Here is a 22,887-nt window from a genome sequence, read left to right as displayed (position 1 = left end):
TGGAGCCCGTACAAAAATATGTCTATAGAAAACCAACGTTTTATCTTTATAGCTTTTCCTTGGTTTTTCAATGGGTTTTCTTTTAGAAATTTGGGTCAATTTTCTGTAAAAAAAAACCCTTTTTAAGTTTTATCTATAAAATTATCTGATTGGTTTTTGAGGAAAGAAACAATTTTGCACTGGTAAATATAGTGAAATTTCTATAGAATTTACCGATTGTTTTTTTTTAAATATAAATTTTTCAATTTTAAATAGTGGCATTTCTATAGAATGGGCTCTTTTGTGTTTTAGAAAACACCAATTTTTAACTGTTAATTATAGTAGAAAATCTATAGAATTAACCGAATGTTATTTCAGAAAACATTATAACCCATCGAAAGATGTTCTTAACAATATCTTAGAACGCTAAAGGTTTTTCTTTGTTGTTTCTATAGAAAAACTGTATAGAATATCTATAGTATAACTTTCGAATTTTATTAGAGTTCTTATAGCTTTATTTACAGAATTATTTTGGAGTTTGTTATAGAATTCTTTGAATATTATAATATACTTTTACGAAAACGCTCTTAAAAGCTTGCAGAGGAGCTCAGATTAACTTGGGGTAGATGCCACAACAATTAACATCCAAGTGAACCTAATTGAGTGTACTTAGAAAACAGATACTACACTTTGGTCGTAGGGTCATTCCATGACAAAACGCCTGCCACAGAACACCCGACCCCTTTCGATTTTGCCCAAATTTTGTATACAGGGTTTTTTGGGCCTAGGAAAACGATTTTGACAGTTTCATAACGATCGGTTCAGCCGTTTACGAGATACAGCATACGCGTTTTTTCAAAAGTACGCCTTGACCCCCTAAATGTTTTCTACTATATCTTAAGACATAATTATCGCAAAATCACATGTAATACCTCATTTTAAAGACAATGCGCACCCTAATATGAATATTTAATCAGAGTTGTCATTTGACGTAAATGTCATTAAAATCTGGGCCTTTAAATAATTTGACCTTTGACCTTGCCCAGACACCTCAGTCGTAGGTCAACGATTTTAGCATTTTTAAAATTCCCACTATCGAATACATAATAATCACTCAAAATCTCAAAGTAATATTTGTAGTTTTCGAGATATTAATTTTTGAAATTTACCCCTCAAATTAATGAAAATGCTATTTTATACACGAAACTAGTTGACCTACTAAATAAATTAAAAATATTATTATTTTGGTAATTTTGAGTTTAGAATATCAAATACACTAATTCTTAAATTAAGTTGAGTTATTTACATATTATTTTTAGTTTTGCATGTTATCTGTAGACAGAAGACATCACTAAATTGCTTGTGAACGGTAATACTTAATGTAGGGAGCTATTTGCTCGCGTGGCATGAAGGGCTGGCCACCACCCTCCTACGCGTTCTAACCCGACCACCTGTTTAAAGGCATTAAAAGTCGCTAGATGACTTGGGCCTAAGGTGGTTATTATTATTATTATTATTTATTATTATTAGGGTTAGTTATGCAAATATAATTTAAAAAAGTGCTAATGTATGTCATCATCGTTGGGTGCCCTTTAATTGGAAAGTAAATTCGGTATGGAATTCTTGACTCGGACCAAAAACGCGCTTCGCCTGCCTTGACGCCAGCGGTTAATTTGTTTTTCAATTTTCAATAATTAAATGTCTTTTCAAAATATAAAATTCTTTTGTCTACTTGTTTTTTCAAGGAGCCTGGAAGAGGCTTAAGAAACTAGCTTTATCTGATTCCCTTCTCTATGTATTGGTTTTCGCACAAATAAGTTGGAAACTGAGGCATCTATTTATGAATTTGGTATAGTTTCAAAACTATTATTTAAGAACGGACAGTTACAAGTACATTTTTTATTTTCATATTTCTCCTCATGTGAAAAATATTACTTATTACGCATATGGAAAACACTAGGATCTTAGGAGGTCACTTTAATGATTAATTGGTGTAGAGCCTAGCGCCGCCGATCCAACGCCACCGTCGCCGATATTTTCTCTGGCGGCGAACCAACGCCACCGAGCCATTTACTATTCGACGCGCCGCCGCCGATAAATTTTGATCCCGCAGCCGAATATTTTTTTGAGATTTTCTAGGTAACTTTATTTATTTTCCTTCAAAATCATTTTGTAATTTTTTTTTCAATTTTTAAAAGGGAAATTTTCAAAAGGGGGGAGAAACTTTTGTCAACGCTGCCGAGAATTTTTGAAAAATCGATGTTCCGTGCCGTCGCGAAAGGCCGCTGCCGACCCAAATCAAATTGGCACTATGCTCTTATTTGGAGGCCCCTCAAAATCTCCACAAACGCTATATCCTATCCTAACTTGTATTGGCGCCTCTGGCGGGGAAATATTACTAGCGTAGGACAAATGCCCGTATAATACTCTAGTACAAATTTGTTGAAAACCCTCCCGTACAAAAATCGTGTATAGAAAATCTATAGAAATATATAGAGGTTTATAGAAAGGCTATGGGACACCATAGGAATAACTTTTTCTATACAATTTTCGAAGAAAATACCACTAATTTTTTTGGGAAATGTTTATGGTTTTAAAAACTTAAAATGTCTATAGATATTCCCATAGTACTCTATAAGTTTTCGAGCTATCCCATCAAGCCCATACAAAAATATGTCTATTGAAAACCCAAGTTTTATCTCTATAAATTTTCTGTGGTTTTTAATGGTTTTTCTTTGGCTTTTTAATAGATTTTCTTAAGCTATTTCGGTCAATTTTCTATAACAAAAGATCATTTAGAGTTTTAACTCTATAGTTTTCCTTGGTTTTTAATACTTTTCCTAGGTTATTTTAATGGTTTATCTTTGGCTTTTTAGTAGATTTTATTTCGATATTTGAGTTAATTTCTGAACCTTTTATTAAAGTTATTTATATAGATTTACCAAATGTTTTTAAAAAAATTCACTGGTAATTATAGTTCAATTTCTAGAGAATTAACTGTGTTTTTTTTGTTGTTAAAACACCAGTTTTTCACTGGTATATAGTGGAATTTCTGTAGAATTGGCCGTTTTTTTAAACAGCAATTATTCATTTGTAAATTTAGTGGAATTTCTACACGATTTACCAATTGTTTTATTTAGAAACCAGCATAAGTAACCGGGAAGCGGGTTCCAGATTTGGCTTGTTGAAATATACATTGCATAAACTGTATGAGCATGATCTTTAAACACATTATTCGCCTACTTACATGTATCACAACTAACGGAAGAAACGATAATTAATAGCAAAGACCAGTTGCAGACAGTGTGAGGCTTTTCAAGAAAATACCCTCAACTTTACGAAATTAAGCAGCTTGTCGAGAAATCAGAAATAAGGTGCATTTAAGTGTTACCGGTCATAGCGTATAAATAGTCTCTGACTACAAGTTTTCGGTCTCTACCGAAAGGTATGATATCCAAGTCTCAAGGTCTCATTCAGAATATACGGTCTCAAGATCTCCGTCGGAAGATTGGGTCACTTGGGTCTCCAAATCGCCGCCGGAAGAACTATTCTCCAGGTCTTTGCTGAAAGATCTGATCTTCGGGTATTCAGATCTCCGTCGGAAGGACTGGCCACTAGGTCTACGTTGGTAGGTCTCGTCTCCAGGTCTCCGATGGAAAGTCTGTTCTGCAAATCTCTGCCGGAAAGTCTGGTCGCCAGGAAGATCGTCTTCTGATATCTAATTTTCACTTTGTTCGTCTTAACTGAAAGTCTTGGTTTCCGGTTTTTCAATAATTGTTTTTCTAAGTGAAATTTAATTTAATATTTGAAATCGTTTTGATTACTAATAGACTTTGGATCTTCTTAAAAATCAAGCCGGCGAAGGAGATTGTTCAGGCCTAGTATTTCGTATGAAATGTGGATGCCACGGTTCGCCACATATGACGTAATTTTGGATTTCTTTTGCATTTTACCGTTTGCATAAATTGAATCATTTGTTATGAATATGTATATCTCGAACTTTACGTTAGCTTCTCGGCCTTTTGGCTACGGGGTCATTCCATGACAAAACGACCTAGTTTTTTTTAATTTTAACACCCGACCCCTTTCGATTTCGCCAAAATTTTGTATACAAGGTTTTTTGGGCCTAGGAAAACGATTTTGACAGTTTCATAACGATCGGTTCAGCCGTTTAGGAGATACAGCATACGCGTTTTTTCAAAAGTTCGCCTTGACCCCCTAAATGTTTTCTAGTATATCTTATGACATAATTATCGCAAAATCACATGTAATACCTCATTTTAAAGACAATGCGCACCCTAATATGAATATTTAATCAGAGTTGTCATTTGACGTAAATGTCATTAAAATCTGGGCCTTTAAATAATTTGACCTTTGACCTTGCCCAGACACCTCAGTCGTAGGTCAACGATTTTAGCATTTTTAAAATTCCCACTATCGAATACATAATAATCACTCAAAATCTCAAAGTAATATTTGTAGTTTTCGAGATATTAATTTTTGAAATTTACCCCTCAAATTAATGAAAATGCTATTTTATACACGAAACTAGTTGACCTACTAAATAAATTAAAAATATTATTATTTTGGTAATTTTGAGTTTAGAATATCAAATACACTAATTCTTAAATTAAGTTGAGTTATTTACATATTATTTTTAGTTTTGCATGTTATCTGTAGACAGAAGACATCACTAAATTGCTTGTCCTTAGTATAGTCTGGCGTTCAATATTATTGTAGCGTATCTTACTGCACCCTAAAATGGAAATGTGCTAGATATCTCAAGAAAACCCAATATTGCTCTTAGTCATATCGATTACGTTTTTAATAACGTAAAAATGTTTTAATATCTTTTTAATATATAATAGTTATAATTGAGTAGTTAAATATATTAACAGCGATAATTGAGTAGCGAAATAGAATTTATTTAACTGTATATTCTCGAACAAAGCCCTGAAATGGATCGAAATTGTTCGTTTTGGAGAGACAGTAGTAAATGTCATTTGCAAACACTTTCGAAAACAGTTGGTATCAACAACCATCTGTCCGAGGATGACAAATTAGTTCTTAGCAGCCGAACAACTATACCTATGTCCAAAATAAGAAACATATGTCGTCACCATGAAGAACTTTTTATGAAAAGGTATTCAACGTGTCAAAAGAAGTGTATGAATCCTTTTGGGACTCACGACGCCGAAAGAAAGAGTGGACTAAAAACTATTTCATTGGATTTGTTCAAAAAATTAAAGTTACGAGGAATTGAAGTTATCGCTGGAAATAAGTTGTGCATCCAGTGTTTTATGTCTGCTGGAAAAAAAGTAAAGGATGAACTCCAAATACAGTTGGACGTTTCAGAAGTTCACACTGCACAAGAATCACAAGAAAGCGATTCTTTTTCATTTAGTCAACCTTGTTCATCGGGAGATGCGACGCAAGACGACAAAGCTATGGCTTTAGTGGCAGTTAACGAAACTCTAATAAACTTGGGAGAATCTCCTGTTAAAAGAAGTAAGAAATATATTCAATTTGAAAGAATTTATATATGTATACATATATAAATACATATATTTTTTAACTTTTGTACAGAAGGTTTGTCATCTCGCCAAAAAACAATTCTAAGCAGGACTAAGTTAAACGCTGTGAACAATTCATTGAAACGCAAATTAGAAGAGTCAATGGAAATTTCTCTTGATGAAACAGACGATAATATGGTTACGGACGATGTTTTTAGAAAGCTCGAAGAACATCGATTATATGAGAATATTTTGAACGAACTGAGAGAGAAATTCAATAACTCCAAGACATCATACGGCGAAAAGCTTCAGATCCTGACCTTGTCACCATTTGGAATACAACGCACAATGGAGGAATTTGGAGCACCAGAATACATGGTCAAACGAAGCAGGAATCTTAAATCTAGTCAAGGAATTCTTTCGCTACCAGAGAAACAATCGAAGGGATTAATATTGACCGAAGACGTTAAATCAAAAGTCGTTGAATTTTACGAAAATGACGATAACAGTCGTATGACACCTGGACAAAAGGAGTTTGTGTCAGTTAGAAACCACGAGACAGGTCAAAAAGAACATCATCAAAAGAGGCTTGTACTGCTGAACCTGAGAGAGCTCTATAACAAATTCAAGGAAGAGCATGATTTGACGTTAGGATTTTCGTCATTTTGTTATCTACGACCACCTTGGTGTGTATTAGCAGGTTCGTCAGGTACACATTCAGTGTGTGTCTGCACCTATCACCAAAATGTCAAGCTAATGATATCAGCTCTACCGTCTCCTTGTCCTTTAAAATGTGATATCGATTTCATGGCGCTCACCGTGTGTGACACTCAAAACAGGAATTGTATGATGAGGGTGTGCAAGGACTGTCCTGGGAAAAATGGTCTACTTGAAAATGAATATTTAACGAACCTTTTAGAAGATTTTGAAAATATAAAGTTCATGCAATGGGTGACAACTGACAGCACAAAGCTCATGACCTTGAGCGAGAGTGTTGAAAACTTTTTCGACTCTTTGGCCATTAAACTACTTGAACTAAGGCGTCATCATTACACATCTAAGTCGCAATCTAATTATCTTAAAAACCTCAAAAAAACTCTAAAACCTGGTGACGTAATTGTTCTCGGTGATTTTGCGGAGAACTATTCCTTCGTAATTCAAGACGAAGCACAAGGGTTCCATTTTGACAATTCTCAAGCGACAGTGCATCTCTTCGTAATCTACTTCAGGGTAGTCGAAAACGGAGAACTTAACCACTTAAATTTTTGTATTATCAGTGATACCAGAACACATACAACCAATACTGTTCACAGTTTTTTAACTTATCTAATTCCAAATATAAAAACACATGTTCCTAATGTTAGAAAGCTAATTTATTTTACGGATGGTTGTGCTGGACAGTATAAAAACAAATACAACTTTTCTAATCTCTGTTGCCACAAACAAGATTTTGGTTTGGACGCTGAATGGCATTTTTTTGCCACATCTCATGGCAAGGGACCTTGTGACGGAATTGGCGGAACAGTGAAGCGTAAAACAGCAAGAGTCAGTCTTCAGCGACCAGTGACTGGACAGATTTTGACTCCAACAGATATGTTTAATTTCTGCCTATCAAACTTCGAAAATATCAAGTTCATCTATGTTAAAAACGAAGAAATTGAGCGACAAAAGGAACTTTTAAAAGAAAGGTTTTCTAAAGCCATAACAGTAAAAGGAACTCGAGGGTTTCATAAATTCGTTCCGAAATCGTTAAATGAAATCATGGTTTCTCCGTTATCTAATGACGATTCGCTAACCACAGTTAAGGTTTCGACTTTAGAATTGTCAGATACTCGAAATCAAGAGGCTGAAAACTTTAAAGTGGGAAATTTGGTAGCCAGCGTCTACAAAGGCCAACTTTACGTTGGATTAATTGAGGAAGTATCAGAAGAGTTTGGAGACTTCTTTGTAAACTTTTTGCGTCCCCCTGGTATTTCGGACAAATACACATGGCCCAGAAGGATCGATAGCAGTTGGGTGTCAAGTGAAAATGTTCTATGTGCAATTGAAATTCTTGTAGGTTTACCAAATTCGAAAGGCTATCAAATCAAAGAACACGATAAAAATAAAATTACCAAAGCCTTTTCCATGTATAAAGAAGTTTAAGCTGTTTTGTGTAAATAAAAAATTAATTGGTGTGTAAACTATAAAAATAAATGGTTTTGGTATTTCATTTTGTGTGTGGTGGGGTAAATTTCAAAAATTAATATCTCGAAAACTACAAATATTACTTTGAGATTTTGAGTGATTATTATGTATTCGATAGTGGGAATTTTAAAAATGCTAAAATCGTTGACCTACGACTGAGGTGTCTGGGCAAGGTCAAAGGTCAAATTATTTAAAGGCCCAGATTTTAATGACATTTACGTCAAATGACAACTCTGATTAAATATTCATATTAGGGTGCGCATTGTCTTTAAAATGAGGTATTACATGTGATTTTGCGATAATTATGTCATAAGATATACTAGAAAACATTTAGGGGGTCAAGGCGAACTTTGAAAAAACGCGTATGCTGTATCTCCTAAACGGCTGAACCGATCGTTATGAAACTGTCAAAATCGTTTTCCTAGGCCCAAAAAACCTTGTATACAAAATTTTGGCGAAATCGAAAGGGGTCGGGCGTTAAAATTAAAAAAAACTAGGTCGTTTTGTCATGGAATGACCCCGTAGCCAAAAGGCCGAGAAGCTAACGTAAAGTTCGAGATATACATATTCATAACAAATGATTCAATTTATGCAAACGGTAAAATGCAAAAGAAATCCAAAATTACGTCATATGTGGCGAACCGTGGCATCCACATTTCATACGAAATACTAGGCCTGAACAATCTCCTTCGCCGGCTTGATTTTTAAGAAGATCCAAAGTCTATTAGTAATCAAAACGATTTCAAATATTAAATTAAATTTCACTTAGAAAAACAATTATTGAAAAACCGGAAACCAAGACTTTCAGTTAAGACGAACAAAGTGAAAATTAGATATCAGAAGACGATCTTCCTGGCGACCAGACTTTCCGGCAGAGATTTGCAGAACAGACTTTCCATCGGAGACCTGGAGACGAGACCTACCAACGTAGACCTAGTGGCCAGTCCTTCCGACGGAGATCTGAATACCCGAAGATCAGATCTTTCAGCAAAGACCTGGAGAATAGTTCTTCCGGCGGCGATTTGGAGACCCAAGTGACCCAATCTTCCGACGGAGATCTTGAGACCGTATATTCTGAATGAGACCTTGAGACTTGGATATCATACCTTTCGGTAGAGACCGAAAACTTGTAGTCAGAGACTATTTATACGCTATGACCGGTAACACTTAAATGCACCTTATTTCTGATTTCTCGACAAGCTGCTTAATTTCGTAAAGTTGAGGGTATTTTCTTGAAAAGCCTCACACTGTCTGCAACTGGTCTTTGCTATTAATTATCGTTTCTTCCGTTAGTTGTGATACATGTAAGTAGGCGAATAATGTGTTTAAAGATCATGCTCATACAGTTTATGCAATGTATATTTCAACAAGCCAAATCTGGAACCCGCTTCCCGGTTACTTATGCTGGTTTCTAAATAAAACAATTGGTAAATCGTGTAGAAATTCCACTAAATTTACAAATGAATAATTGCTGTTTAAAAAAACGGCCAATTCTACAGAAATTCCACTATATACCAGTGAAAAACTGGTGTTTTAACAACAAAAAAAACACAGTTAATTCTCTAGAAATTGAACTATAATTACCAGTGAATTTTTTTAAAAACATTTGGTAAATCTATATAAATAACTTTAATAAAAGGTTCAGAAATTAACTCAAATATCGAAATAAAATCTACTAAAAAGCCAAAGATAAACCATTAAAATAACCTAGGAAAAGTATTAAAAACCAAGGAAAACTATAGAGTTAAAACTCTAAATGATCTTTTGTTATAGAAAATTGACCGAAATAGCTTAAGAAAATCTATTAAAAAGCCAAAGAAAAACCATTAAAAACCACAGAAAATTTATAGAGATAAAACTTGGGTTTTCAATAGACATATTTTTGTATGGGCTTGATGGGATAGCTCGAAAACTTATAGAGTACTATGGGAATATCTATAGACATTTTAAGTTTTTAAAACCATAAACATTTCCCAAAAAAATTAGTGGTATTTTCTTCGAAAATTGTATAGAAAAAGTTATTCCTATGGTGTCCCATAGCCTTTCTATAAACCTCTATATATTTCTATAGATTTTCTATACACGATTTTTGTACGGGAGGGTTTTCAACAAATTTGTACTAGAGTATTATACGGGCATTTGTCCTACGCTAGTAATATTTCCCCGCCAGAGGCGCCAATACAAGTTAGGATAGGATATAGCGTTTGTGGAGATTTTGAGGGGCCTCCAAATAAGAGCATAGTGCCAATTTGATTTGGGTCGGCAGCGGCCTTTCGCGACGGCACGGAACATCGATTTTTCAAAAATTCTCGGCAGCGTTGACAAAAGTTTCTCCCCCCTTTTGAAAATTTCCCTTTTAAAAATTGAAAAAAAAATTACAAAATGATTTTGAAGGAAAATAAATAAAGTTACCTAGAAAATCTCAAAAAAATATTCGGCTGCGGGATCAAAATTTATCGGCGGCGGCGCGTCGAATAGTAAATGGCTCGGTGGCGTTGGTTCGCCGCCAGAGAAAATATCGGCGACGGTGGCGTTGGATCGGCGGCGCTAGGCTCTACACCAATTAATCATTAAAGTGACCTCCTAAGATCCTAGTGTTTTCCATATGCGTAATAAGTAATATTTTTCACATGAGGAGAAATATGAAAATAAAAAATGTACTTGTAACTGTCCGTTCTTAAATAATAGTTTTGAAACTATACCAAATTCATAAATAGATGCCTCAGTTTCCAACTTATTTGTGCGAAAACCAATACATAGAGAAGGGAATCAGATAAAGCTAGTTTCTTAAGCCTCTTCCAGGCTCCTTGAAAAAACAAGTAGACAAAAGAATTTTATATTTTGAAAAGACATTTAATTATTGAAAATTGAAAAACAAATTAACCGCTGGCGTCAAGGCAGGCGAAGCGCGTTTTTGGTCCGAGTCAAGAATTCCATACCGAATTTACTTTCCAATTAAAGGGCACCCAACGATGATGACATACATTAGCACTTTTTTAAATTATATTTGCATAACTAACCCTAATAATAATAAATAATAATAATAATAATAACCACCTTAGGCCCAAGTCATCTAGCGACTTTTAATGCCTTTAAACAGGTGGTCGGGTTAGAACGCGTAGGAGGGTGGTGGCCAGCCCTTCATGCCACGCGAGCAAATAGCTCCCTACATTAAGTATTACCGTTCACCTATACCGTTCGCTAACCGTCGCTCATTACGTTAAAAGTATTAAAATTTCAAATATTAAAACGCTTTACACTTTCGTTTCAGGTATTGCTCGTCGCGACACATTTTTCGGCATTCGTTTAAATTTCGGGATTTGGATGCTAGGAACATTTGTCATTATGAAAACATTGTCTGGTTGCATGAAATCTAGTCTCATTCAGGAAGTAGAGCGAAATATCATTAACAGTCTCGACGATTTGAGTGGAAATAATTTAGATATTTATGTCAATGTCGGTCTGGAACATGAAATCATGAGACAGGTTTGTAAACGTTTCGTTTCTAAATTTTGAAAAATTTCTAACTATTTAAGTGTTAACGATTGAAGACTATAAAAGATCATGCAGCTGGTAAATAAATCAAGTAGTAGAATTTCAAAGGTAGACATAACAGTCAATTTTGTGATAAAGGTTAGATGGTTCATTTTTTCTGAAGTGAAAATTCAATACCCACAACTAGTCTTAGTCGGTGAAAAAGCCTCCGATCAGTTAAGGAAGATATTTCGTTGGCCTAAACGTTCGTCATTTTCGGTGTGGACAAACAGCACTGCCAGGCAAAAAAAAACGTTGACGGCCAAAAAAAGGATAGCAGTGCTGTCAGATACAGATTATTTGGTTTGAAATACACCGAAAATGGTCAACTTTCGTTTTCCCGCAGAAATGTTCAGAAATGAAATTAATATTTTGAAGCGTAGCATCGACTAGGACCATACTCTGGTTGGACAGCGGTGAAGCAATGGCCCAAAACACCTCGAGTTTGCTAAAAAGGCTCAAAATTAACCCTTGAAGCTTAATTTCTACCTTAAAGACCTACACTCTTAAAAACGTTGGGTTAAATGATTTTGGTTATTTCATTTTTAATTACTTTTTGAGTCAAAAATATCCCAAATTTAGTTGAAAATCTTGAAACGCAAAATTTGGGTTAAACAAAATTAGGTTGTTTTTAACATACTATAATAGCAACACAAAATTGGGTCATACTATCAAATTTAAAGTTCCAAAGCGCCAAAGACGATATGAGCATCGAAAATGTGTCCATCGAACTTGTAGTCTTTGGAAGACTGGAAATATTTTGCGCCGTTCTTGCATCGTTTCCATGAGTGCTTGAAAGGATTCTTAATTTTTGATTCTAAAGTTATAGAATATTTTTAATTTAATTTACTATTTATAATTTAAATTGTTCCAATATTTTAAATTTAGTTTTTATGTTGTGTTGATATTTCAGCGGAAGAACGTAATGAGCTCCCTTGTTTAAATTTATTGCAAATTGCCAAGGCCCTATTCTTTCCAGTGTGATAAAATTTATAAACCAAATTAATTGTTAATTTATAACCCAAAATTGAGTAATATATTAACCATATTTTGGGTAACTTATAAATCTAACCCAAAACTCATTTTGGGTGAAATCAAAAACCACCCAATATTGTGTTTGGTTAAATACTGACCCAACAATGGGTAAAAAACCACCCAATTAATTGTTAAATTATAACTCAAAATTTAGTCATATATTAACCATATTTTGGGCTAATGTGCAACCCATATTTGGGTAACTTATATATTTAACCCAAAATAGCGTTATGAAAATAACCCGTTTTGGGTGAAAACTAAAACAACCCAATATTTTTAAGAGTGTAGATTTTCTTCTGCCGGTCACCCTTTAAGTTTACTTCTCACCGAACAAATACCCTGGTGGTAGGCCAACCGCAGAACGCGCTGGCTTACCACCAGGATATTTGTTCGACAGGAAAGTAAATTTAAAGGGTGACAGGCAGACGAAAACCCAGGCCTTGAAGTGTTCGACTTAAGGTATATTGGATGTTTTATGTCAAATTTATCTTTTTATTTTATAATAATCAGCTATGCTAATTTAATATAGAAAAATAATCCTTCTTGAAGAGTCTGACTGTTTTAATAATAATAACACCTCAGGGACTTATAATGCCTTTAAACAGGTGGCCGGGTCACAATGCGTATGAGGGTGGTAGCAAGCCCTTCATGCCACGTGAGCCAACAGCTCCCTATACTTACTATAACCGTCAACCTCTACAAGTTTTTATGGAAGGGGAAACCGATGAAGTCGAGGGAAAACCCCTTTAACCAGTGGCGAAAGAGCTTGCAAACTTAACGCAAAAGGACTGGTTCAAATTTAGGCTTCCATTAAGCCAATATTTGGTTCTAAAACTAGAAATTATTGAATATACGATTAAATTCTTTAAGAAGAATTTATACACTGCACCTGCAGCTAATCTTTCTTTGTTCATTTAAACTGAGCCAAATCAGAAACTGATTTCAAAAATGTCCCTACGTCCAACGTGCCGAACTTGAGAAGCAAAGTTTTTTCCCTGGTAAAAAGCCTGCTGTAAGGAAATTATAACGCCTATAAAGTAAATGTCGAACCTATTTAAATAACTTGAATATGAAAAATAGTTAGGTTTTTTTTTTCACATTTTAGACTATACTAGTGAACGACAAGTGAAATATATTTTGAACAGTGATCTCACTTTAACACGAAGTGGGGGGAAACGTCCATCACTTAGTGTTTGTGTTGTAGCAACCGCACGATTCTCCCTATTCGCTAGTGTCCTCGTTCTATAGTTTCCACATTCTCTATAGTTACTCATAATTACTAACGCATATTGAACTTGCAAACTCGCTAAGCCTTATTCTCTATAGTGTCCACATTCTCTAAAGTGTCATCATTCTCTAGTGTTCATATTATCTAGTGTGCACATTCTCTAGGGTCCACATTCTCTAGTGTCCATATTATCAAGTGTCCACATTATCTGGTGTCCACATTAGGCCTATATAATGTCCACATTATCTGGTGTCCACATTAGGCCTATATAATGTCCACATTATCTAGTGTCCAAATTCTCTAGTGTCCACATTCTGTGGTGTTCACATTCTCTGGTGTCCTCATTCTCTGGTGTCCTCATTCTCTAGTGTCATCATTCTCTAGTGTCCACATTCTGTGGTGTTCACATTCTCTGGTGTCCTCATTCTCTGGTGTCCTCATTCTCTAGTGTCATCATTCTCTAGTGTCCACATTCTCTAGGGTCCACATTCCCGCTATATTTAACATATAAAACATTTAACAAAATGAAGTAAGAAAAAACTGGAAATTGCTTCGATGTTTTATTCTCTCTCATCCTATACACTGAGAGAAAAATATGCTGTCGAATTTACAGGTATATTTTGGACCCACGGGTGTCCATGTCGTTACTGTAGATTGAACTGGATCATTTCGTGAAATTTATGTACATAAACAAAATGTAGATTTTACATTTAAAAGTTTACGGTAGAGGCTTTGGTTGTTACAGGACAATATGTAAACATAACAGTAGGTAACTCTATACATTTTACATACACTATAGTACAGTTTCTAGCTAAAAATGTTTAAACTACAGTTCGCCCCTCAGTATATTTTACAGTTATTTGTATTTTATCGGAAAATATGTGAAATATACAGTCTGAAGTACTGCATATTTTACCGTAAGTTATGTTTATTATATTGAAGAATTTGTAAAATATACAGCTCAAATTACCGTATATTGTACAGTAAGATATATTTAATATATCGAGGAATATGTGAAATATACAGTCTGAGGTATTGTATATTTTACGGGTACGTATGTGTATTATATTGAAGAATGTGTAAAATATACAGTTGGAAGTATTGTATAATTTACGGGTAGTCACGTTTATTACATTGAAGAATGTGTGAAATATACAGTTTTAAGTATTGTATAATTTAAGGGTTCGTATGTGTATTATTTTGAAGAATGTGTAAAATATACAGTTGGAAGTGCTGTATAATTTACGGGTAGTCACGTTTATTACATAGAAGAATATGTAAAATATACAGTTTGAAGTACTGCATATTTGACGGGTAGTCACGTTTATTACATTGCAGAATATTGTTAAGAAATTATGAGATTGTGTCTAAGTTAAACTGTGAAGAACCCTGCGATCTTGTTCCCAACCGCACTCGTACCCGTGAAACTAATCAACAACCCTAGGCATGGACATCAGGCCCTGTCTCTAGGGCTTGAATCGTTTGAGCACGAAGGCGTCGGTACTCTCCGCCCTATCGCCTTTTACACTGGCTATTTATATCGAGTGAGAGCGCAGTGGGGGGTTCGGAACAGGGCATACAATTTATTAAAAAATATATTTGCAAAGGTTATTTTTATTTACAGGTAAAAGGTCTAAATGTTATTTTTATCTTAACAATATGTAAAATATACAGTTGGAAGTACTGCATATTTGACGGGTAATGTTTATTATATTGCAGAATGTGTGAAATATACAGTTGGAAGTATTGTATAATTTACGGGTACTCATGTAATTATTATATTGAAGAATGTGTAAAATATACAGTTGGAAGTACTGTTTTAGTAAAGACAAAGCTTCGGTTCTAATCGGAGGGCATTCCGCCTTTCCAAAAATCGTTCTACATGTAGTTACTTTCTGATTTCTATGGTTATAGTTCGTACGCAAGGTGGCAACCCTGTTCGCACGGCCTCGTAGTGACATAGAAGCCCAACTTAAATAGGATAAATTATAGTAAAATCCCAATTTGTAACGTTTTCGAAAGGAAAATCCTACGGATAATATAAGATCTTTGGGCCAAAAAAAACCCTAGGTGAAATGCCAAAGTGTTGAAAATATATCCCCTGATGGCAATATCGACCTCAAAATGCCAAGATCCTGGATAAATGCTAAGGATTGGCAACATTGTTCGAGAGTTAGAAGAAACGAAGTTCTACGATCTAAGAATCTATATTTTTCCTGCAAAGACTATTAATACGCTTCGCTAACTAGACAGACGTCGCCCTACATAAAAATTGTTACCCCATTAGAAACACGGGAGAAGCTTCTGACCAGCCGTTAGAGGCGCCAGTAGTAGCACTGCTGAAGTGCAGAACAAACGTCGACCATCGTATGCGGTAGAGTCCAACGCCTAAAATAAAAGAAAATAAAAGAAAATTAATCGTTATGTCGATCAGTACAAAAAGGTCAACAAAAGTACAATAAGTTCCTTCTTTTGCCTGGAATTCAGCCACTTAAAACATTAGCGTATCACAGCAATAATTCAAATATTGATGATTAAAGAGTGACAAAAACGTCATTGAATAAAATATTAGAGATATTTTTATACTGCGTAACAGGAATGTACCCTCGGAGAGATAAAAATTAGTACCTTAAAGGGAGTACGTAATTCCACGTTTATGGTGGATCAACGAGTTTCGCATTTCTACCACCAGGTTTAACAAAGCTAGGAGTGTTTGGTGCTAGTTACCTAAGAACGAGTTTTAGCAGACGATTTTGGAATTTAAGTGAGGCTTATAAATGTAACGTTCCAACCAGTAGCGTAGCCGGGATTTAATTTCGGAAAGGGAACGCAATGGAAACGCATAAAATACATAAATTGTATATACACGTGCCACCTGTGCCCCCCTAACTACGCCACTGGTTCCAACTGAATAGTTTATTATTATTTGGTAAAAGTAAGAGTATACTTTTACCTTTAAAATATATTTTTATTAGAAAAACTGTCAATAAAAAATAGCGTTGCGAAAATAAACTTATGGTGTTATGTAATAAATGTGGTCTAAAATATTTAAAATTGATTTTTCATTAAAAGTTCTAATGAATTTTTCTCTTCAAACATGTATATTTTAGCTTCCCATATATGTAAAACATACAGTTTTCAATTACATAAAACGTATTTACGACATCAAACTGTACTTTTAAGTACGTTGGACCTTCTTAATTATCAAAAGTATTTTCTATGAATTCCTAGCTCAAGTGGTCAAAATTTTTCAAGTAAAACATGGAAAAGTATTTACAAAACTTCAATAAGTCTTCGTGAAAAACTTATCCCCCTCCCCAAAATAATATATTCTTAGTGACCTCTTTGCTAACTTCGAACGCCACTAATGTTAGTAATTGTTAAAAGGTGAAAACGGTTGTCGACAAAAACGGTCCATGATTTGTGAAACGTTTCAAGTGCGTTCTTGCCAACATCTTACTGCGAAGCCCGCAATTAGTCGCTACGACACTGATTAGATATTTAAAAACTACTTTTTATTTCATTTTAAACGTTGTTACAAGAGTTGTTAAACAATAGCTTAGCAGTTAAATTATTAAAGGGCAACGCAAGTGGTCATGCAGGGGGGGGGGGGGAACTATGTTTTCTTCAACAAGCCGTAAGTAGGTTTTTCAAGGATGATTTTATACAGCGCGAAAGCCTTATTCTCCTTGGTGTAGCCACGTGGCGCAATTTCGCTCTCATTCGCGAATTTTTCGATTTTCTTCGCTGAGGACGTGAGTTAGGTCGCAATCAACGAACCCAGGAATTTAGGATTAGCTTAATTTATTTATTATGAAGAAAAGAACTGGGTTAGTTTCCGAGAGTTGGACTTTGATATTTTCGATTTAACAATGTTTTGGAATAAAATTATTTGTTAATTGAATATTTTTAATAATCGAAGTTGAAACATTAGGCCTTGGACGCGGTAAATCTCTGCCGCTAGCCTCACATTGGATTAGGAAAATTCAACACCACACACACTCCTATATCCCGTCTCCCTTAAAAATTTCCCTATCATTATACCCCGACATAATATTTATCTTTTTTTTATTACATTTATTTTGTAGAAGTTTAGGATCCGATTTGTTGGTAAGCAAGCTAGAGACTTCACTTTCCTCGGCCATTTTCGCGACTAAAGAATGCAGACTTGGAAATAGTGATATTTTTTACGGGGGCCCTGCGGGCCCCCGACCCCCCTTAATTTTATTTTTATTGAGAGCCACTGGCCCAAGCGGGGGGAGGGATTGGGGGAAAAATGTAAAATTAGGTAGGGAAAATAGGAAAATAAAAATTGGTTACGTTACTTACATAACATTTATTAACTTTAAAACAAGCAGGTATATTATAATATCACACATAATCCTTTGTAACGGCGTATACATCATGTTCCAGAAATTTCCGTAAAATGTTTAATAAATATTTTTTAATTAAATTGAGAGCCCCGGTGGCCCGCAACCCCCGTTCGAATGATTTATTTTAAGAGCCCACTGATTTTTATTAAGAGCCATTGGCCCCAAGACTCCCGCTAATTGCAAGTCTGAAAGAATGCATAGATTTTGCGTAAAAACCGCGAGAGGCGCATTTATACAAAATAAATTCGGCAAATATGGTTATGGTTTTTTTACAGAGGGAAAGGCTATGGCAGATAGCGCATGCGCAGTCGTTTTTTTTATCTATAAGATAATTTACCCCCCTGCATGGTCACTTGCGTTGCCCTTTAAATAAACGTTTATTTTCGCCTAAGTTTATTGCAAGCCATTTCTGATCTGAAAATGCTTTAATATTTAGACTTTTAAGAGTTTGGGTAAATACGATCTGCTATCCCGAATGGACAATGCTATGAAGCGCTACCCTTTTTCGGCCAATCACATGGTACGGCGAAAAGTATACGAAAAAGTGTGGAAGGGCCAGGCGGTAATTATTTACACGAAATATATTCTACAATCCATTTTGGGAACTTTCTGCGGGACATTCTCTGGGAAAAGAAAATTTCGTTTTTCGGAAGAATCTTATTTTCCGTTGCTCGGAGTGTTTCTCGTTCGAAAAGATTTCCCCCTCAATCAATTTAGGAAATTAAATGAATGGTAAGTTATTTCATTATTTCACACGACAATAAATCCACTTGGTAGACCATTACCTGAGTGTTTAATAATGTGGAAACTAACCACTCACAGCCACAATTTCCATTAAGGGAATCAAACCATTTAATGTGCTAGCTAATGTGTTCCTTTCTAAAATAGCGTATGCGCTAAAATGAAAACTCTGTTATAAGTAGTCAACAGTAGCAGCTTATAACAATTTGTTCACCCATGGGTGAAAAACTCCTTTGGGATCAGTTGTCCTTCCCAGAGGTTTCACCAAATGGGGAAACTCACGTAATTACTCCTCCAAACTTTAAGTTGACGAGTAAAGATATAAATTATAATTGATAAAACTATTGATAAAAGCGTATAAAGTAACACTACGCTACTAAAACTCGCATCTGACTAAAGTTATCTGATTTCCGACTTTGTCCGCCTACAGCAAAATACCCCCAAGCTCCAATACGTGGGAAACGTTAACCATATGAGAAATCAAAAAATAGCCCATGAAGAAATTTAAAATTAACTTTGCTCGAGTTTTAGTAAATTCAAAAAGGTGGGGATATTTTTTGACATCATTTATTCTTATAACTCCATCGGAGTTCATTAAATGAATGCCACTATCACAGAAATTGGAGCTAATAAAGTTCTGGGCACCCTGTTCCAAAAATCAATATTGGGCTATCAGTATGATGTTCTGCCCAATAAATTGACGTATCAGTGACCCTTCTAGACCGAAATTTTAAAGAGATATTAAAGACACGATGGCATCGGCTATACTGTACGTGAAACCTGAAAATCTGCAAATTATATAAGTTTCCGGAATTACTTAGCTAGCCCAAACTTATAAATTGGATTGATAAAACGGAGTCAGTGGGCTCCCATTACTAACAAGGAGACGACCCGAGGTGTAACACACCGATTTGGTTCAAACTGGGGGTTTGGTAGACCTTCATGTAACTTGAAAAACTCTAAAGGGAAATTTCTCCATAGGCAACCGTTTTGCCATGGCAACCAAAAATGTTTTTGACAACACAAAATGGAAATTTTCCCATTGAAAATGGCATGGGAATTTGACCAATTTTGAGGATACCCCCTGTCACAATTTTGATAAATTTCGAACTTTTCATTATTTTTTATTTATATTTTTTATTTTTTAGCATTTTCAATTTTTTTTTATTTTTTCAAAATTGTGACAGGGGGTACCCTTAAAATTGCTCAGATTCCCATGTTATTTTCAATGGGAAAATTTCCATTCTGTGTTGTCAAAAACATTTCTGGTTGCCATGGCGAAACGGTTGCCTATGGAGAGATTTCCCTTTAGGGTTTTTCAAGTTACATGAAGGTCTACCAAACTCCCGAGTCTGAAAGAATTCGGTGTGTTACACCTCGGGTCGTCTCCTTGTAAGTGTAAAATCAAACCTTAAAATTTTATTTAAATTAAAATAACCCAATTTCGTATAATATCAACTTTTTAAGAGATTAAAAAAACAGAGAGCTATTTCACTTTAAAATAACGCGTAACGTTTTCACCAAAGAGCTGGCATGTGAAAATATTTAATAGTTGTTTAGCTATATATGTATTATAGGAGTATTAGAATTTTAGATTTTAATGATATTCGACGTGGTCAGCGATAGCTTACCTTTTGATTCGTGTATCTGGGTCATATGTGTTAAAAAATATTACTTTGATTTTCAGTAATGGAATTTTTCTTTCCATAGCATTTCTCGTTTATTTGAGCAGTACATTATACCGAGGAATGTCCACATTCTGCTCCGACATTACACTAACTGTGAATTCGGTGCTATCAAAGAATCGGCCATTTTGCCTTTTGCAATTCATCACCTTATCAGCACATTTATTATGTTAATCCGGGTATCGCTGTTTAACATTGCAGTTTTAATCGGTGAAATTTCATTCAATTCTATTGTAACGCGACTTATAAAATAAGTCGAGAAAGATTTTTTGGTAGTAAATTTATTGTCCCATATTATTTAGGTCAGTGAGACAAAAGGTCATAATGTTACAATAGATATTTTTAGCCCGTTTTAAATGTAACGTCAATAATATAATAATAATAAAATAATTTTATCTCCACATGTTTCCACTAATATCTATTTTTCACTAGGTTAATTTACTTAATTATCTTTGTTTTTTTATTGCCTCATCTGTAAACATTTTAAATAAGAATTATATTTTTGGTTTTTGTAAAACAGATTGGTTACAAATATTATATTCCTTCTAAGTGTTTCGCCAACTAAACTTATCGCATTTTAGTAATTAAAAACGCATCGATTTTCTATCACATCAGTAAAAGACCTTCTGCAGCTGGTTTTTAGGGTGTTTAAAATTGGCTTTGAGTTAAGAGTTCACCCAAAGACTATATATACGCTTCGGTTACTAGACAGGCGTCTCTATACAAAAAACCTGTGAACACTTTCGAAACACGAGAGAAGCCTTTGACCAGCCGTTAGAGGCGCCACTAGTAGCACTGCTGAAGCGCGGGGGAAATTTTGACTAGCGTCTGCTATCGTATGCAAGTTGAGCCATTGAACACGCCAGTCTATTTAGCGAAGCGTATATATAGTCTTTGGAGTTAACCGGTCTCCAGTCGAGAGTTCGGACGCTTCGTCAAGATAGTCTTTTGCGTGTATAATAATAAATAATAATAATCAGCTAGGCTAATACCCAAGGCACCACCTTAGGTCAGATAGTCTCCCTACACTTACTATTACCGTTACCCTCTACAAGATTTTATGGAAAGGGAAAACCAAAGAACACGGGGGGAAACCCCTTAAACCAGTGGCGAGAGAACTTTCAAACTCTACGCAGCAAGAGTGGTTCCGAGTTTTCACCCAGTGCCACAAGCTGGAATCGAACCCGGCTCCTCTTGCTGCGAGGCGAAAGTACTAACTACTCCGCCACCCCAAAACAAGTTAAATGTAGAAATGTTTTTATCACAGTTTTAGCAGGGACGTCATTTCAGGATTTTTCAGGAGGGGGCGGAATTTGTGCTCCGGAAAAAAAGTTTTTAAAGTGCAAAAACGCGTTAATTTTTAATAATTTTAGTATTTTTAATCGAAATAGTTATTGCATAATTGCGAGGGGCTGATCACTCCGCGTAATCGGTGTACAGAACCGTACCTTTGACTGTACTAATGGGATTACGCGTAATCTTTGAAGTCCCTGCCTTTGGCAGTGCTAATCTAAGCGTAATCTGGTGTACAGACTTTCTAAGAGTGGTTAGCCCCTCGCATAATTGCTAGTGGTTTTCAGTATAATAGACAGAACAAATCATTTTCCCAAGATATTCCTTGTACTTCGTCCGATTCTGAGTTGGTATTAGAAAAATTCGTGACATTTTTTAGCTCATAAAAATTCAGGGACGGGGGCAATGCCTCCTCTTGCCCCACCCAAATGACGTCCCTAAATTTATAGATATCTCGTCTAGAATTCTGCTTACCCACTAACTCTCTTTCGTTGAGTCTGCTTTTGCAAAATACTAGGATTACATTGATGAGGCAGCGGCTTTATTTCTGCTTGACAGTGTTTTAGTTCTTGGGATTTTCAGCCAAGGTGATATTTTCTCGGAAAACCCAGATTCAGTTATTTCTTGACAACTTTAACATTTGCTTAAATTTTTAGGTTAGGTCTGATCAACCTCTTTTATACTTCCATAAAGATATACTCGTTTAACGTACAATTGCTTAAGACAACTAATTAAAGGAATTCCCGGGTTAGAGGAAAGTTGATCACTGGTCTTTTTCGTTTTTTAACTGTTTTTGGACAATTTAAAAGCACAACTAGATTTACCCATACACATATATAATAAAATAGATCACCGATTTTACACGAAGCGCGTGTGCTAGCAAGACCTAGCAGTCGTGAGGTAAGAACTGCGGATAGCACCTTCTATCTGTGACAGGATTAAATAAGAAATTATATAATCCCACGTGATTTCACGAAGGCCACAGGTGTCGAGAAAATGATTCTTTGGTAATCTCTATGAAATTATTAACTTCAATTTATTCTATAATAAATTTACGTTAATAAGTTTATAAAAGTCAATTTATTCTGTAAGATTTTTATAATTTATAGATTAAATTAAAGTTAATTGATTTAATTTAAAATACTGAAAAATTAGAGAAATTCTGTATCCGTAGCCCCTTAGCGGTAAACTCGTAAGTTTTTATTACCTCTCCGAGGGGACTTTGTACCCTAGGAGGGGTTATACAACCACCGCGTCTGTCTGTCAGGCCTGCGAACGCGTTCGCATTTTCGGGGCAAAGGGTAATCGCTGCGTACGCA

The 22,887-nt window shown here is 35.2% G+C and overlaps 1 protein-coding gene across 2 annotated transcripts in view; it reads left to right on the top strand.

Annotated features, from left to right (window-relative positions):
- Positions 1 to 20,582, top strand: part of LOC149958421 (putative glutamate receptor) — a 30,080-nt gene extending 9,498 nt beyond the window's left edge. Inside the window, exons 6-7 of one of the 2 annotated variants that reach the window (XM_090164956.1) lie at positions 10,951 to 11,165; positions 20,301 to 20,449. In XM_090164956.1, the coding sequence (XP_090021082.1) occupies positions 10,951 to 11,165; positions 20,301 to 20,318 (233 nt within the window). In that variant the 3' untranslated portion in view covers positions 20,319 to 20,449. Of the gene's footprint in view, positions 1 to 10,950; positions 11,166 to 20,300 lie in introns of both variants that reach the window. The other variant, XM_090164957.1, reaches the window with a different exon arrangement.
- The last annotated feature ends 2,305 nt before the right edge of the window (positions 20,583 to 22,887 follow it).

This window comes from Leiobunum rupestre, chromosome 2 (assembly GCF_980474605.1).
Source record: "Leiobunum rupestre chromosome 2, qqLeiRupe1.1.hap1, whole genome shotgun sequence".
NCBI lineage: Eukaryota > Metazoa > Arthropoda > Arachnida > Opiliones > Sclerosomatidae > Leiobunum > Leiobunum rupestre.
Note: the sequence above shows the minus strand (reverse complement) of the source record. Positions and strands in the feature narration are given on the sequence as shown.